At 42.2% G+C, this 18,826-nt stretch overlaps 1 protein-coding gene across 1 annotated transcript; it reads left to right on the top strand.

Moving 5' to 3' along the window:
* Nucleotides 1-5,563: 5,563 nt before the first annotated feature.
* Nucleotides 5,564-17,291, top strand: FBXO3 (F-box protein 3). Its single transcript, XM_053979760.1, has 11 exons — nt 5,564-5,778; nt 7,697-7,786; nt 8,233-8,396; nt 9,970-10,084; nt 11,677-11,881; nt 12,151-12,196; nt 13,237-13,321; nt 13,979-14,101; nt 14,498-14,613; nt 14,957-15,147; nt 16,221-17,291. The coding sequence occupies exons 1-10, from the start codon at nt 5,579-5,581 to the stop codon at nt 15,142-15,144; spliced, it is 1,332 nt and encodes a 443-aa protein (XP_053835735.1). The 5' UTR covers nt 5,564-5,578; the 3' UTR covers nt 15,145-15,147; nt 16,221-17,291.
* The last annotated feature ends 1,535 nt before the right edge of the window (nt 17,292-18,826 follow it).

Genomic DNA, 18,826 nt, shown 5'->3' with positions numbered 1-18,826 from the left:
CAATTGTCATTATAGCCGAGAATGAAATTATTTGAATTCTGGACACATCAGCACAAAACCCAAGACTCCCTGCCAATTTTGTTGCCTGCTTGGAAGAGAACATCAGAGAGCATCACTCATTTATACGACTGCCAGCCTGAGACTGTAAATTCAGAAAACAAGGAGGCCTCAGGTGCTGCACTTTAACAGGTCTTTCTGCTCCTGAATCACCCCCACCTCACACACAAGGTAACATTTTATCTCTGAAAGACAAAGCTTTCAAGTATCTGCCAGAGCACACGCTCTGTATGGCCTGAATGTGAATTGAAAATGAGACTATTAAGTTTATTAATTGGTATCAGTGACTTAAGGCTTTGAAGGAGATTCATGGCACTCAGGAAAATAATCTATAAAGATTTTTGTTGCTCTAAAAAGACAGTGCAGCATCAGCTTATTTCACTTGCAGCAGGTTCATATCTTTTATAAAGCACATACTGCACTGGAGGCAAAGGGAAATTTAATGGACACTGGAAAAAAAAATCTATTCCTCGGTCCCACAACAACTTAAAAAACATAAAAAGACAGAACTGAGAGATTGAGATATGCTATCACAAAACATTTAAGGCACTATAATTAAATTAAGATTCAGAAGTCTGTCAGTGAGATGAAGATTAAACTGGCAGAAAGTTGAACCGTGTTTGAAGCAACTTGTTCCCTCCTGCTGAGGGTTGCTTTGTACCAGGCTAATGAGAAGGCACATCTCAGAAAGGTTCCTAACAAACCAGCAGATCGCTGATGGTAATTAATCAACGTGGTTTGCAGGAGCATACACCATGTGCCATTTTCAAGTGCCTCACAAGCATTAATGAATGTGTTATTGTATGTCTTGCTCCCATTTTAAGCCATGAGCTCTGCCCCATAGCAGGCTGTGCATGACAAATTTCAATTTTTTAAAGATATTTCAGTGAAGAGATGTTTCTTTTTTTAATGAAAAATTGAGTGCAAAGTGCTCCATGAGTGCCTCTGCTCTGTATGTGGCATATTCTGGTTACACTTACAGCTTGGCATAAGGCAGCAAAGCCTGTAGCCAAGGGGGAATGGACTGCAAGAAGGTTGATTCCTGTGGAGGTGCTGGAACTGGAGGAGATGCAACAAATAATGTTGTAACAGGAAGCAACTAGGGTGATGGAAAGCTGTTGCTTTGCAGTGTTGAGAGAGAAATAACTTTTGAAAGCCACGACCCAAGAGAAATAACTCCTTCTGTAGTCCAGTAGCTCTGTACCAGCTACGTTTCATGTGATTCCCGAGATGTTTCCTCTTTGGGACTGTAACTTCTTGGGTTGGTTGGTAAAAATTCATAGGGTTTTGGTTTTCTCCTCACCTCAGATGTGTCTTGCATCTCATCTCAGACAGCTTTACCAATGAGTTTCCTAACAGCTGTGAGCTGGTTTTGAGATACAGAAACACTTTACTTATTTACTTGTATTTTGCAGAAACACAGTAAAAGTGAAATTCTCCTTCAATAAGGCACATAGTCTTCAGTCTGGCATTGTGACAGCTCCCCAAACCAGCGCTTATCATGTTGCTATCTCATTAAAAAGATCCAAGACCTGCAATTATCAACATAAAGATACTTTGCAACACCGGGAAACTCCTGGTGGGCTCTAAGATAAGGCCCCATCACTGGTGGCTGTGATTTTCTCGAGTCCATGGCTGCGAATGAGCGCCTAATGAGCCGTGATGCAGCCACCGTGGAATTCCTGGAGCTGGCCCAGCAGCGAGTGTGACCCACCATGCAGGAGAAACGTGCTGTCCAGCTGATAAGGAAGCATGCATCAGCAAATACGGCTTGTTTATCCTGTAAAAACCGCTTTGGAGGAGTGCAAGCAGAAAGAGGCCGGGTCTGCACTGCACAGATAAGAGCTCTGACCAAAAGGACGACCAAAGGTTGCACCAAACCTCATGGAAAGTCCTAAAGAGAAGCTTTCAGTGGGAATGGATGACTAAGGGAATCGCAAAGGGCTTCTGGAGGCTTTTATCTGTGTGTTACCTCTCCAAATGCAGCTCAGCACTTCAGTCATTTGTTGTTGCATGCTCTGATGAATGTGTTCTGGCTCGAGAAGTTGGTGGCCAAAAAACCCCACCACTGCAGCCTTGACCAACTGCCTGCCTTGTTAACAATCTCAGCTAATGACCTAAGAACAGTGTGTGCAGCTGAAAAGAGATTTGCTATCTGGGTCATACACATGTGGGATTTTTTAAGGTCAGGAAAGGCTCAATAGCAGTTTTCTGCAGGGATGCCTCATTACTCTCTGTGTTCCTCGGGTAAAGGAAGATCTCCTGAGCTCTCACACAAAGCAAGCAGGGTCTTGGCACTTTCCATGGGATAATGAAATATGCCTGCGGCCCCTTTCAGCAGGGTCTTTCACACATCTCTTAGGCCATGAACCATGTCATGGACTGGGAATCACACACAGTGAAACCACTGGAATTGTGTAAAATAAGAAATACTCCTGAGGCAAGAATCATGCCTTTCTATGTTCTCTAAAGTAAATAAACTTTTTATAGTTTCCCAGGTAATGTTTCCATTTGTACTAGTATCTTTTATTTATGTGAGAGGATTATATGAATTGAAAACCAACTTGGAGCTAAGCTAGGCTGTGAAAGAATAAAACTTGGCTATGGTTTGTGTCAACATGGAATCTTTGATCTGAGGAAAAAAGCGCAGTCTATCAACATTGCTCTCCAAGCGGGATTCCAAGCTCTCCAAACATACGTAAATATTTCAGACCTGTTTTGGAGCTAAGAATCTGAGACAAAAAGATTTGCTAATAACCAAAGACAAGCCTGAAGCCACCTTGATGCAAAGTGGGGAGGACTGGACATGGCTTTCTGATAACCTCAGGCAACTGATTCAGGCAAAAGCATCCATGTGGCAGATGGTCCAGAAGGACGAAAGCTGGGAGCAGACTCCAGTTGCTTTGTAAGCACCAGATGAAGTCCATTGGTTAATTCTTGGAGTTTCCCTGGACTTCATTTGACTGTGGAGCTGCCAACGCTAATTTACCACCGTGTGAGGTTTGGGAGGGGTTTTGTTGGTTTATCCTGGGTCTACATGGCTCTAACAAGGCAGGGCTTTTTCCAGCTGTTGTTTCATTGTGTCAGGAGGCAGCTCGAAGCTGTACTCCGTCACAGATCCCATTTGTTACTAAAATGTCCAACAAGCTCCTGTGCAATACTTCGTTTATTAATGTAGACATTTCCCTGAAGTTCTGGCTCTGCTCCCTCCCTGTCATCTCTCACATCTCATCTGAGATTCACTATTGTGAAGCCTGAAGATGCGATTTGTTATCAGTTCATATGCAAATCCCCCACTGTTCAAAGGACTGCTGAACTGCCTTTATGTTTGTGTGGTTCATTGGAGTCACTGCAGGATTGTACAGCTCCCGTTCTGAATTCTCCTACCCTGCTCCTTTTATGCTCTTTATTACAGTCACTCCTTGTGTTCTGGTTAATTTTACATGATCAGATTTCCAAGCCAAGGTCACTGCCTGGTTATTTCTGTGAAGCCCTGACCTTATTGCATCTTTGTTACAGCAAAAAACAAACCCAATAAGAACAGTATAATAACAACACAAATTTTCTGGACCTCAGCTTCTTTCTTGCTACCAATTCCCCAAGCTGCCTCCTCCACTCAAAGTCTCAGTTTTGCCCATGTATTATTGTCCATTTAGAGCACTAAAAAGCTGATCCTGTGAAGAGCAGCCCATTCCCCAAAACCATAGCACATTAGCTGAATTTCCAGAGACACTAAGCACCCGGCGATGAAGATCCCCAGTGTGTCATTTCATTAGATTTTCAAGAAGTAAAAATAAATGAAGGATGCTAAAAGCCTCATCATCTCTCACAGATTAAACACTGGACACGCAGAGCAATCTGAGCAGTTCTCAGCCTGATGAGTACCTTTGATCTATTTGGCCATTTGGGCTCCATGGCCGGTGATAATGGAAGAAAAATTAGGCTCCATTATTGAAGTGGAAAAGAACATTTATGTCTAGGCTGAGCTAGGAAAATTCCATGACAACTTACTGGTGTCACAATTTCTGCAGCTGTCAGTTACTTGGTGGAGGATGCAAGGGCTGCTGTGGGTAAAACACTGAGATACTACAATTTCAAACGGGTTTATGTTTGCTTTTGGTTCTGTGGGTTTTGGTTGGTTGCTTTTATTTTTTTTTTTTTTCCTTCAATCTCAGCAACAGATATTTCTGGTTTACTATGTTTTTGTTTTTGTTGAAATAATTGTTAGGATATCCATTAGGAAAGTAAAATGCCAGCCATTTCTGCACTTGAGGAGCCTCTAGCCTGACCCGGGTTGATAATCAATTTTTATAACTAACTCCTATAGCTTCTCCACCTCCATCTTCACCACTGCCTAAGCCCTTGAGTAACAGCCTGGATCTATGCAAGTGCTAGAAGCAAAACTATCCAGGCTTTTGGCAAAACCTGAAAGACATAAAGAATTATGGACCTTCTATTGGCTCTGCATTATTGGATTTTCATGGGCCACAAACCCAAGGACAAACACAAGTAATATCATTTTATTAGCATTTCAAATATACTTTTGCTATTGTGTTTTCTTCTCTCCAGGGAACTTCACAATTATAGAAATTATAAAGGACAAAAAGCTTCCCAACAGCTAGCAATAGCGCAGTCATAAAACCACCCCCTTGTTCCTTTCCAGTTCTTATTTGAGCAGTGTTCCTAGGACAATGAATTGTTTCATTTAAATCCTACCTGAAAAAGAAGTGAGAAAAGAAAATAATTTCTAGTGTAAAATCACACAGAAGAAATAATTCCTTCTTTCATATAAGAATATTTAACTCACTAAAGGTGAGGGGCATTAAAAGAGTAGCATCTATTGTTTATGCAGCTGTTGCACATTGAGTGTTTTTTCCTATAAAATGTGATCCTGGAGATGCAACACTTTTTTGGTTTTGTTTTGATGATATTCAACTCAGTAAGTTTATTTTCCCAGTCTCAGTTTTGCCCACTTATTATTGTCCATCAGCTTCACTAAGAAGCTGATCTTGTGAAAAGCGGACTGTTCCCTGACCAAAACCCCTTGGCACATAAATTGAATTTCAAGAGACCAAGGGCTGAGCTCTGAGTTCTGAGAGTTCTCAATTCTAAGGCCTGAGTTCTGAGAGCAGAGTTTTGAGTTCTGAGGACTGAGTGAGGAGTTCTGAGGGCTGATTTCAGACTTTTGAGGGCTGAGTTCTGAGGGCTGATTTCGGCGTTCTGAGGGTTGATTTGGCACTTCTGAGGGCAGATTTGGGACCTCCGAGGATTGATTTGTCAGGTCCGAGGGCTGATTAGGGAGCTCCGAGAGCAGATTTGGCACTTTTGAGGGCAGATTTGGCAGGTCCGAGGGCAAATCAGGGACCTCTGAGGACCGATTTGGGACCTCCGAGGGCCGATTTAGCAGCTCGGAGGGCAGATTTGGCACCTCCCGAGGGCCGATTTGGGAGCTCCGAGGGCAGATTTGGCAGCTCCGAGGGCTGATGTAGCATCTCTACGGGCCGATTTATCAGCTCCGAGGATGCCGCGGAGCCGCCGCCCCCGGGAGGCGCTGCTCCGGCGGCGCGGAGGGAGGCGTGATGGGCGGCGCATCCCGGGGACGTCTCGCAAGATGGCGGCGCCCCCGGACATGGAGCTTTCGCCGACCCTCAGCCTGGAGCTGCTCCCCACCGACCCGCTGCTGCTCATCCTCAGCTTCCTCGACTACCGGGATCTGGTGAGGTACGGGCGGCCCGGGGGGATGGCACGGGCGGCCCGGGGGGATGGCAGGGGCGCGGCGGGCGGAGCGCTCCCCGGGCTGTGCGGGGAAAGGGCTTGCCTGCCTCCGGAGGAGGCGCTGAGGGGAGGACATGGTCTGAGCACCCTTCCCTTCCAGCAGCAGCGGGCTTTCCCCTCTTTTACCGTCATCTTTCTAACAAAATGAAATGTTCCCTTTTACTGAGAAGGTGGTGAGGCCCTGGCACAGGGTGCCCAGAGAAGCTGTGGCTGCCCCATGCCTGCAAGTGTCCAAGGCCAGGTTGGACGGGGTTTGGAGCAGCCCGGTCTAGTGGAAGGTGTCGCTGCCTATGGTAGGAGAACTCATTGATCTTTAAGGTCCCTTCCAATCCAAACCATTCAATTAATCGGTTTTTCTCTCCCCCATTATGTGTTTGTACCTAAATGAAGCAGTAAGTAAATTTCTGAAATCAGTATTCCCCCGAAGCTTGTGTTTCTACGGGCAAACAAAGGGTGGTCTTGCTGATAGTAAATGTATTCCACCGTTTGAGGAAAACCAAACGAAACGAAATAGGGTGACTTTTCAAGGGAAAAAAAAAAACTTGAATGAAAGTGGCAGGTGCCTTTTAGGCTCGGTGGCTGAAAGGTTGTGAGTCATACAATGAAGATGAGAGTGTGGTTTTGGGTAAAACCTCAGCAGTCAAGTGCAAGGTTTGGCAGCGATTGAAACCAAAGTGTTTAATCAAAGAGGGAGGAATAAGTGTAAGAAGAAAACAGAATATTACCAGAAATGTGGGGGTTTTGGTTCTTTTATTACCCCTAATAAATATTAGTCAAGAATGATAAGGATATCAGGGAGAATTGTATTAGGATATCAGCAAAAAAGACATTAAGCATAAGCAAAAAATGTAACAGTTGTTATGGTGGCCCTTAGATATTTGATCATGTGCCAACTTTTCCATTGTTTGTGTTATTAATGAGAATGGCTTTAATACCACTTTTATTATGTTTGAAGCCACATGTTCCTGTGATGCCGTGGTGACTTACTCCTTTCCAGAAATTACAGAAATTGATAAACACCAGTACAATAGATTTCTGCAAGGGCTTTTTTCCTTTGGGTTATTTCAGTTCCCCACCCCCCAAAAATATAAAAAATTCCCATGTCATGAAATGTTTGCACAGCCAGATGTCCAGGTGTGACTTGAATGTGTTTGTGGGGATGTGGATGGAAAGGGTAATGTCAGGGAATACAGGAGAAGAACTTTGTTGAGGCTGATTTTGGGATACTAATACAATTCTAGTTTACAGAGTTTATAAAACCCCAAAAAGCAATAACTGGAACCTTGTTTGGTACCCTCATTTGGGGTTAATCACAGTCTTTGAAACACACACTTGACACTGTAGAATGAGCTACCAGAGAAATGATGTTGCCACATCTAAACTGATGGTGTCTTTTGGAGACTTTCTTCAAAGTTTGTTATTTAAACAATTTAAAGAGGAAAGTAAGTTTGTAATACTCAAACTGTATGGTTTCTGTAGCTTACTGTGGAAAAGATATGTCAGAGCCTGACCATCCAGATAAAAAGGGATTTAAATCATAGCATCCTGTGCTATTGGAGTGCTTTCCACTGGTGGAGTGGAGTCATGCTGGAATCTTTCAGGCACTGTTTACTCTGGTGTAGGTCTGCAGGGTGACCTGCTTTATAAAAGTACTTAATTGCTGCCAGTTCTTTAAGTGTGTGGAAAAGTAGTTCATGACTTACACAACTGTGATGAAGAGCTTTAACCATTGTAAGCACAGCTCTAAAAGGACAGCCAAATCGTTTTTAAGCTCTGTGTTTATTTCATGAGAGGGTGATGTGTGATACAGCATTTCTGCCTGTTTGTTTTGCTGCAATCACATTAAATGATTTTATATTTATAGCTGCTGCTATTTGAATCGAAGATTAAATCAGCTCTCAAGCCATGACCCACTGTGGAAAAGACACTGCAAAAAATACTGGCTCATTTCAGAGTAAGTGAGATTGTTTTAAGCTTTTTTTCCTATGAAAATGAATTTCTAAGAGATGTCGTTCAGCCAATTTTCAGTCCATCTTACATCCAGCTCATACTCTCAGCTTCTCCATAGCTGAGAAAAGCTGAGTAATGAGGGATGTGAATTAGCTTTTCACCAGCTCTAAGGTTCACTACCAGACAGAGCACTGTTCAGAAGGCACTCTGTGTAAAGGAGTATTGTTTCTAAATATTCCCCTAAGTAGCCCAAATGTTTCCCAATTCTGTTCCAACTTGCTGTTGAATAGATGCTGGAATTAATTGAATTTGTGTAGCTTCACATGGCACAGAATGTTCCTGGGTTAATGTTATGCATCCCGTTCCTGCCAAATAACAAATACCAGCTCCTTGGGTTTAGAAGTCTCTTCAAGCTGCCATCTGAACACATTTTCTCCATTGTCCCCCTAGGAAGGAAAAAAACCGCCGGAATCAGAGCTGGAGAGCCATCTTCATCAGCACCTACTCTGATTTAGGAAGATACATCCACTACTATGCCACGCTGAAGAAAGCCTGGGATGACCTGGAGCAGTACTTGGGGCAGTGGTGTCCGCGCATGATCAGCTCTCTGAAAGGTACCTGGCACACTTGTGGGTAGGTTGGTTCACCCAGCCCTGCCTGTTATTAGGCCTCCTGCTGCTTTTATGCAAGTTGTGTGCCGTAATTAGCAGAATCCTGAAAGTCAGGTAGATGTGCTCTCCCTTCCTTGCAAACACAGGCAGAGTCCTTGCCCAGTTCCTACTAATCCAAAGATTCTCTGAAATGAAGGTGATTTTTTTCTAGTGACTGCTCTGTCTTTATCACACTTTTAGGTTGCTATGATCTATTGTTTGTTATTTTTTAGTGTAGTAACTCCATTGCTTTGAGGACCTGCTGGTGGGATTTTATTTGTGAGGTTTTCATAAGACCTCATTAAAACAATGTCACATGAAAGCAGACCTTTTAATCTGAAGCCAGACAAAAAGGATGTTGTTGGGTTTTATTTTTTTCTGTAGGTCTTACAGTGGTCCAGTGGTGGAACATTAATTTTTCCTTTTTTTTTTTAACTCCTCTCCTAGATTCTGTTTTCAGTTTCAGTTTGTATTTTAATCCTTGAAGTACTTCCAGTGTTCTAGGTCATAAATCACAGCTACAGCAAGTTTTGGCTTTTCTGGTATAGGGGACAAAAAAGCTTTTGCATTTTCAGCTGCATTTCAGTTTTCTGTATGAAGTTGACTTTTAGACCACAATGTCTAATTTAACCTGACATGTGAAATTAAGAGACAAATGATTTCTTAAGAGACAATATTAAGAGACAGATTATCCCATTTAAATCTTGCATTTTCTTGGTTTGCTTGGATAGTGCTGGATTATTACATTTTGCAAAGTATTTTTCAAGATAGAATGTGAAGCTTTTATTTATGTACAGAAAGACAAAAATAAATTTCAAATTACCAATTTCCACTCTTACATAATGATGGCAGGTTTTAGGTAAAATTTAGGCATTTTCATACCATTTGTAAGGGACACTGTTTCAATGAAGTGTTAATTTATGTCCTGTTAATGAAACAGATAATCAGTATGAAAAGGGTTTTTTAAAAAACGAATTGGAACAGATCACAGAGGCCACCCAGTTGATTTTTGCTGGAAGTGAGGGTGTTGGAACCACCCTGAAGTGCATGTGGAAATGTAAGAATATTTCTTCTCCACCCCTTTGCGTTGTTGATTTGAAAATCCCCCTTTTACAACCCATTTATTGCTTCAGATTCCAGGTGAATGAGGGCTGCAACCAGCATTTCTGTGTCACCAATTGAACTGGAAACTGAAAGAAGCAACCCTTAGGGTGATGGAAGAGTAAAATCGATACTGCCTGAGAGCTGTAACTGGGACTCAGTTGTTGGCAGTGATGTGGGGAAAAGGTTCATTCCACTTTATAAACATATGCTGCTTTCAAGCCTGTTGAGGTTGCACTGGACTGAGATTGGTGTTGTATTAAATAATCAATTATAGTCATCATTTTCCTTCCAAATTTATGTGATACTCATTGTGTACCACCCAGCATCCAGTGAAGCCACCAGATACTGACTTGAGTCCACGTTGGTTGGATGAGGGCATTTACAGATTCCATGCTTTGTGTTTGAAATACCTGAACTATCCTTTCTTTTCCAGAGAGCGTGAGGGAGGAAGATCTGGATGCTGTGGAAGCACAAATCCGCTGCAAACTCCCCGATGACTATCGGTGTTCGTTCCGTATCCATAATGGACAGAAGTTGGTTGTTCCAGGGTAAGGACTGAAAGCTACTTTCCAAGTATTAATTCCTTTTGTATTTCTTAGACACTTCACTTATTAAAAGATGAAATGTCCCCTGAACAGGATAAATGAAGCATTTAAATGTATTGTGACTGAGTGACTGGTTAAGAGACGCTTCCAGAATTGGCTGTCTTCTAATCTTGGAAGTAATTGGAAGCCCAGTGTGATTTTCTAATTGCTCAAATTACTCTTACACTTCCCCTTTTCCTAGTGAGAACCCTTGTCAGATTTTTGCAACAACTCTAAACTTCCAGCTGTTAGACTTTTAATCATAGCACTGCAAGTTGCTCCCCTGAAGTTTGGCTTTGTATTATAGAAGTAAATTAGCCCCTTGCACTCTTTAAGCTTCATTCTTTAGTAATTCTTTTATTCTTTAAAATGGTTAGGGAACAACTTAAAACCAGTTAGTCATATTAAAGTAGAATCAAATTTTCAGTTCTGCAAATTAAGTTTCCTCAATAGAAGATATTACTATTTTATGCAGTTTCTGCAGTGGAAAACTTCCTTTTAAATTAAGGTTAGAAAGCTGATGACCAAAGTTTCTGGTATTCCTGCTGTAGAAGAATTACGTGTTTGAAGCACCTGATGAAGTGCTGCAAACATAAGCAAAAGATGGGAAAACTACAGCAAATCTTTGCAATGTCTGTAGGGAGGAATGCACTCGCATTGCTCTGCCAAAACCTTCACTCATAAAGAAGGTGCAGCTTTCTCCAATTCGAGTGTTTTATATGCAGAAGGTATTCAGGAAACTGTTTTATGAACCCATAAGGATGATTTCTAGTTCTGGTTTCTAGGAGAGACTTGAAAATTTTTTAGAGAGGAGATAGGTGCCCTAGTTCTGTAGGTTTCAAATGGTTCTCTGCAGCCATTTGCATCCTCTCTTCCCACTGTTTCACTCCCACAAAGCCTTTACTGTAATGATGTGGCTATGGAGGGGCTGCAGGAGCAGACACAAAGCTCTGGAGAAGTCTTCCAGCTTGGAGAAAGGCTTCCAGAGGAAGGTGTGGTCCCACTGGTGGGGGATGAATACTGGGAAGATCAGGGGTAGGCAGTGGAAGTTTGTACAGCAGGTTGTTAGATCAGAAACAGAAACTTATGTGGGACTTGTCCTTGTTAGATGCTTCAGGTTTCTGTGTTGGCACAGCTTCTGTAGAATGTGCTAATTCCAGGCTAGACTTCCTAAGGAGAAAGAGGAATGGAACCTGTTGCCCAGGATGGGATCAGCTTTTAGCATGCTGACATGTGGCAGCTTGCACCTGAGTCACTGCTTTCAAAACAGCATCTGCTCAGCATCTGCAGGAATTTCCATCTCATTTGTCTTTCCCTGGTGTTCCCAGCTGGGAGTGTGGGTGTGGAGTGTACACTCAGGTTTGGGTGATGCTTCCACAAAGCCAGGGTGATGTGAACTAGTAACCTAGTTCAGCATGTGGATATTCGACTTGGATTTCTCCTCAGTCTAATACGCATCTAGAGCATTGAAAGAAGTAGTTTCCAGAAGATGACAAGCCAGCTTTGCCTTGTGAGTGATGTCTCCTGTTTGTGTTCCTTGGTTTTGTTGTTCCCAGCCTGATGGGCAGCATGGCCCTGTCAAACCACTACCGCTCCGAAGACCTGCTGGACATCGACACGGCGGCCGGAGGCTTCCAGCAGAGGCTGGGGCTCAAGCAATGCCTTCCCCTGACCTTCTGCATCCACACTGGCCTCAGTCAGTACATGGCCCTGGAGAGTGTGGAGGGACGGAATAAATACGAGATCTTCTACCAGTGTCCAGTAAGGAAGATGTGTTTGTTTTCCCAAAGTACTTCTGTGCTCACTGGTAGTGCAGGAGCCTTAGTGGGAAGTTGAAGCTGTAAATTCAGTGGTCATGGGAGCACTGTGAGTTTTACATGTCTGAGGATCTGACTGGGACTGCAATGATGGGTCATGCAGCCAGACTTAAGGTTTAGTGAATATAGGGAAAGTGTTCCCTGTGTTATTTAAATGGTAACCTTGAAAGTCCAATGCTGTCTAATACATCCTTAAACTTCTTTCCCTTTCAGGAGCAAATGGCTCGCAATCCATCTACTATTGTTATGTTCATTACAGGTAACACTTTAGATTAAATATTCAAAATAAAATAGTGTGGGATCATCCAACATATTTAGAAGTATTCCACTTGGCTTAATCTTGGTTTACCATGGGATGGAGGGGAAATTCCATACACAGCATTTCTCTTGGCATTTTGAAGGTGGCAGGTAGATAGATCCACTTCCTCCATTCAGAGCTACTTTATACAAGGTTTGCATTTTGTGGATTAGTGGTAGAAAGGATAATAAACTTGGAGTCCCTTAGAATTCCAAAAGATCAAAGGACAGCACACACAGCTCATGCACCAGGGAAGAGGTGGTAAGTACACTTAATCTCAGGAGTGGGAGTACTTGATAACACATCAGGGAAGGCAAGGATAATAATTTCTTGGTAGCTCAGCTTCAATCCAGTTTTGAATCACTAATATTGACAAACAGTTGAACTCTCTACTTTTCTATTGAACTCTATATGCTTGGAAGATTTATGGCTGAGAAATTCTTATGCAGAGCTGGTATGTGAAACTCTGTTCTTTGAGAATTAAATGTGACAGCTTGAGTGTCTGCTTAGCAATCAAACTGTTCCAAAATAATGGCTGTGGGTGTGTGAAAAGCTGTTCTTAGACAATGGCTGCAAGTGTACAAAATCCCAGAATGATACAGCCTTAGTCTTCTGAGGTTGTAGAGGTGTGCAGAGTGTGTCTCTGATTTATCCCTCTTTTAAAGGAGAGGAAGTGCTGCAGTGTTCCTTAGAAGCTTTCCATATGGAATCCAAGTGATGAGACCCTGATTATTATGTTAAATACTTAGCTAAGAGATTCTTTGTTGGCTGTATCATTTCTGTAGGATGCACCCTGAACTCTTTAGTTCTTAATTGGTTTCTCCAAATTATCCTTGTTGGTAGAATGATTGTAATATTGACTGTCTCAATAAGCCTGAGAGTTTTTTACAAAAATAATCAAAGCTTTAAACTTTTTCCTTGAAGTATTCACTGCAATGTGCTTAGTGGTAAATTTGCTAAAATTTCCATCCTTAGGAATGCTTTTCTTCCTTGCCATCTAGGTACATCTTACTTGGAATGGTTTACATCTTATGTAAACAAAGTTGTCACTGGAGGTTATCCTATCATCAGAGACCAGATTTTCAGGTATTGTGACTGGGATTTGTAACCTTGGTGCCAGGTTTTGGTGCTGCTTCTATGCATGCTTTCCTCTCCCCAAGTAGTTTTGGTTATCTGATACAAATGCTGGTGGTGGGGAGAGGAGAAAGCCCATTAAACTACTGGAAATAAACATGTAAACCAGAGTGCTTAAAGCAGCTTTAGTTTTTAACCAGAATCTTCATAGCTTGTAACTTTGCATTAATGAGACCAGAATTTTGCATTATAAGTGATCCGAAGTTTAGCAAACAACATGATATTTATTCTGTGTGCCATGAGTGTGGTTTTGCTGCAGGACTGTTCAGAGTTACTAAAAAAATAAATGTTTCAGCTAATTGGTCTCTTGAATATGTAAATAAGCAGGACTTGTTCTGGTGTTTGAATATTCATGCACTTGCAATTTCTTCTAAATACAATCAAGAACCTTAATTCTGTCAAACTGGGATGCTGTAGAACCAAGTCCTTGGATCTGTAAATAAATTTGCTGCTAGAGTTTCTAGGTTGTTTTCTTTTTATAATGACACATCCCTATTTAAACAAGTGTTTTTATTAATATTAATTATTAATAACAACCACCTCATGTGTTCCGTTTTTGGTATTGAATATGCAGAGCTGTCAGCAGAGTTAATGCTCTCCTCTCTGTAGGTATGTGCATGATAAAGATTGTGTTGCTACCACAGAAGATATCACTGTGTCTGTGTCCACCTCTTTTCTACCTGAACTCAGTTCTGTACATCCACCACATTATTTCTTCACTTACAGAATCAGGTAAAAATAACTGAATTATTCTTACAATGCAGGACAGACCTGTGGAATGTTCAAAGCAAATTTATGCACAGCATTCAGAAATGTTCTGAAATGAACAGGAGGTGCACAACATGCTGTACTTTTTAATAAAATAATCCTAATCATTACTTTGTCAGGTACACAAAGTACCAGTCAAATTGGTAATTGCTAAAATACAGTGATGGGTAGGGGAAAGCAGTTATAAGCAGCTCTTGTGATTTAGAAAAGGGTAAAAGACAGCGAAGCATGGAGAGGGACACTGCCAACTGATTTGGGTTACTTTAGTGGGTGTTTTCTTTTCCCAGTCTGCTTGGTGATCCCAAGGGCACTAGAGCATTTATTGAAAGGAATATATTAAGTCTGTTCTTTGGCTTCTAGGATTGAAATGTCCAAAGATGCCCTTCCTGAGAATGCCTGTCAGCTGGAGAGTCGATACTGGAGAATAACAAATGCCAAAGGTGATGTGGAAGAAGTCCAAGGTCCTGGAGTAGTTGGTAAGTGAAAAAATTCTAGAGAGAGTATTTACTGTTCTTCATATTAAAATTCTGTTATTGCCTGTTTGTCGGGTGGTGGGCTTTGTATCAAAATCAGAGAAAAAGAGATGTGTGTCCCTCTGTTTTGGCTTTCAGGTTGTTTTGTAAGGGGTATCTGAACATCCTGCTACTTAACCCCTCTCCAGTTTTTTGTAATATCAGTAATTGCTGAGCATCCATTTGTGCATCTGCTGGAATACAAATTGATCTGCCTGAGTCTGTTGTGGAGTGCAGGTCTTTAGCAACTGCTAAATGGTAGTTCTCCATCAGTCCTTACTATTGTAATATAATGTTTTACCCACAGGAGAGTTCCCAGTTATCAGCCCAGGGAAAGTCTACGAGTACACCAGCTGTACCACGTTTACCACAACCTCTGGATACATGGAGGGCTACTACACCTTCCACTGCCTCTACAACAAGGACAGATTCTTTAATGTCACAATCCCTAGGTTTCATATGGTGTGTCCAGAGTTCAAGGTGTCCACAGCATGAATGGTAAGCAGAGATGGAGTTGGCTAAAACAAGCCCCAAAATTATAAAAATGACAAAAATTACAGTGCTGAATAGTGTTCATATTGCTGATTCCATACAAAACATGGCCCACGATTCAGAGCTCCTCACTGGTGCCTGCAGACATGGCATTGCATGAACTGCTTGGGTTTCAGAGCTCCCTCCTTGGTGGGAGCACACTCATTAATTTTAGCCATAAAAATGTATCTCTCTATTCAGACATGCTCCAGTTAATGACAGTTTAAAAACTGTAGAGTCTGTGATGTGCATTAGTTCTTGCAGAAAGTGCATTTCATAAAGTCACTTAATGACTTTGCAAATCACCAAGATACTTCACTTGCTGTTAATTATAATGTAGTTTTAGTTTGGAGATCGTGGGTTAATTATATAATTTCTCCCTTTCCTTTGACACATTTAGAGAAGAGCTCTTGATTTATTTTATCTCCAGTATTAGTGCAAGCACTGAGGAGCTGTGAGCTTTCCTCAGGAGCAGGCAGTTTTTTGCCCACTGTGACAGGTTTATCCCAGGATTTCAGACACTCATTCCCAGTGGCTCTAAGAGTAGGTGCCAGCAGATGTCGTGCATCTAACAGAAAATGACATCTCTTAACTCTTGCTCACATTTTTGGGAATAGTAACTGCCTTCCTGTCTAACTTCCTTCCCTTGAGGTGATTGGACATGTAATTTGCTTTTCTCTGTTGCTCCACTCCTGTTTTAAAAATAGTAATGACCCTTTTGTTTTTAAGTTATTTTAGTAAAAGACAACCTAAACCACCAAGAAAACAGGTACAGCTGAGCTACTGAACTGTGGCTTTACATAATTGTAGGTATGGAATATTGAAACCTAGTGGATCCTTAGCAAGTGAAAGGTCAAGTAGTTTGGCAAAATGACCTCTGTTGCAAATTAACTTTGGTTTTAGGACATAGATCACAATGTCTGCTTCAGCTAATGGGTGTGGTAATGCAGCCCAGATGATTTTCTAGGCAATTGTTAGTGCTTTCTTACAATTAACCGGAAAGGAAGAGTTTATTTAAACCTGGGTGTGTTTTGTATTAGGCAGCAAATCCCAATGGATCTGCAGTGGATGAAGACGAAGATTCCACAGGCACTGATGACTCCTGAGATCCATGTACAGTGTTGGACATTTCTGCACCCTCTGGATGCTGCCATGTCACACTCTTGGGATTTTTTCCCAAACAGTTTGCATAAGCTGAACTCTTCAGGGCTAGTGCATAGGAATATTTCTGACTGTTGTAAATGAACTCGGTTGCACATCAGGGCAACTAGCATGAATGTTGGTGCCAGTTCTCATATTCATTAAGAGTATAACTTCTATATCCCTGGTTTGGAAGTGGGGGAAGAGGGAGGAAAACCGGGGGAGGGAGAGGAAGAGGAAGGTGTTTGGGCTTTGTTTACTTTTTTCTGAAGTGTGAAACAGCTTGATAGTTCAAGGTACTCATATCTCACATTTTTAAAGTACTGCCTACTTATGATCATACTGCAAATATGGTGTGGGGTTTTGGTTTTATACAAAGTAGTAGAAGGATGTATCCTGTTGTCCTTTCTCATGAGTTTCTGCTCTCAATAACTGCTGCTAAGAATGAAACTTGCAGTTTGGTCTGAATATCCCACTTGGGTGAGATTAGGTGCTGTTATGCTATTTTTTTTTTTTTTAATTAACATAGTAGCAGCAAAATATTCTGGTCATCAAAATGTATAAATTAGGAGTGAAACTGGCCTTATTTATAACCAATCTGTTTGTCAGTTGGATTTTATGCTAAGTGGCTCTGACTGGAGAATGCCTCTGGGAATGTAGTGTCCATGCATAATCTGCCACTCGTTAAGTAAGGAATTTCTCAATGACTACAGAGTATGGATTTGTAAATATGTTTTGAGGTTTTTTTCTGTTACATGATGTTTGCTGTTGTCATAGGTGACAAATTTATGTTATGTATCATGTTTTCTTGAGCCCTGGATGGATTTTTGTAACTGAATAAAAAAGAAAAACAAATAAATAGGAGGCTGGCAGAACAGCAGATGACTAGAAAATTTATATTTAAAGAAGTATCTGTTTGCTTTATCATTTTTATTTTGTTTCTGTTGTCATTAATAAACAACTTAACTGCCTCTTTTGTTCTCAAGTGCTACATGGGACTGTTTTTGCCAAGACTTGAGCAATAATTTTGTGACCAGCACTGGTGTATCAGTTCTTTCTTTTGACAGCCAGAATTTGTAGGTTTTATGAGGTAGACTGGTATATTGTGGTTCCAGCCACTACTGACCAATTTCCAGATTTCTCTGTTTTTTGCAAGTCCAGGTATTGGATTCTTCATGTGCTCAGCTTTTCCTGGTGCACTTTCCACAGTGGCACAAGGTAGAGAAACAACTATTGAGTCTGATCCCTGCAACAGTCGTTAGGTGAAACATCTCCAGAAACAAAACCAGCTTGTGTTGTCCATGAGAGGAGTCAGAACAACACTGAGTTGCTGGAGTGCTTCCAAAACATGAGGATTACCACACTATTACCTGTGAGGGGTAAGAAATTTCCTCAAGTTTTGTCAAGGATCAGTACAAGAAGGTTTTAGTGGAACTAGAACTTACTGCAGGGCTTGTCAGCATGCTGTGTTTTTACAAGGACAGATTACCCTCATGGTTGGAGGCTGTTCTTGGGAAGTTTCCTCCCAGGATCTCTATGTTCTAGTGCAGTGGAATCAGCTCAAGGGCATGGGACTCTACACAACAAACACTGCCAACTCTTGGCAATTTCACTCATTTTTGGGGAGTGGTTCTGAGCTGGAATTCTTGCTCTCTGTGGGAGAAGTCAAGATCCAGGACAATGCTATGCTTTCAGCCCCTGAGCACTGCGGTGCCGGGGTTTGAGGCCTCAGCTTTGGGCACGGCTGGTGGCAGAGGGGTGTGGAGTGAGGAGGGAACCAGGAACTTCCATTCCCTAATGGAGGGATTGCTGCTCCTGCCCTGAGCACGAATGTGTTTGTAGCAGGCCAAAGGGTGTTTCTTTGCTTCAGGCAGCTATTTCAGCACAGGGTGTGTTGCCTGGAGCTGCCAGCAGCGCTGCAGCTCCTCACATTGTGCATTTGAAGTGGGGCTGAAGCCAGTGGCTCTCCTTACCCCTCCCAAGAGGTGTGAATCATGGAATCAGTGTGAAATGGAAAACAGAGGGGTTGGTGATGTTGACAGCACTGTGGGAATGTTCACTGAGCAGCAGGAGAGAGCTGAGTCGAGGTCCCACTGCCACAGACAGCACCTCACTGCTCTGGGTGAGCCCAGGTGTGGGGCAGGGTCACTCCAGTGCCTCCAGCTGCCCAACACTTCTGTAGTCACGGGAATCACAGGAGTGTCCTTACCTTCGACCACTGTCCTGCAGGCTCAGCTGAAGCTCTGCCACCTTCTCCTGACTCAGATCTGCCTCTGATGCTTGGTTAGGACTTCATTTGGCCAGCTAAAACCAGCCTCGTTGAATGCCCGTGACTCAGCTTGTGGTGAAACCCTGGTACATCCAACACAAACATGTACCTGGTCTGGTCCTTTTTCTGTCCCTATGCTGACAGTCTCTTTATAATTGTTCTGTAGGATTCCTTCAACATTTTTGTGGGATTTTGCTGGTTGCATGGAGGGGACCTTTGGCCATGATTTCTTTGCCG

This window comes from Vidua macroura, chromosome 6, assembly GCF_024509145.1.
Source record: "Vidua macroura isolate BioBank_ID:100142 chromosome 6, ASM2450914v1, whole genome shotgun sequence".
NCBI lineage: Eukaryota > Metazoa > Chordata > Aves > Passeriformes > Viduidae > Vidua > Vidua macroura.
The sequence above is the reverse complement of the archived record's forward strand: the minus strand, read 5'-3'. Positions and strand labels throughout refer to the sequence as shown.

Bases quoted from the DNA above. Each gene is read 5' to 3' on its own strand.
- FBXO3 (XM_053979760.1), top strand. From the start codon at position 5,579: ATGCCGCGGAGCCGCCGCCCCCGGGAGGCGCTGCTCCGGCGGCGCGGA. The intron at 7,787-8,232 runs GTAAGTGAGATT...TTGTCCCCCTAG, and splicing joins AAATACTGGCTCATTTCAGA to GAAGGAAAAAAACCGCCGGA. The intron at 8,397-9,969 runs GTACCTGGCACA...TTTCTTTTCCAG, and splicing joins CATGATCAGCTCTCTGAAAG to AGAGCGTGAGGGAGGAAGAT.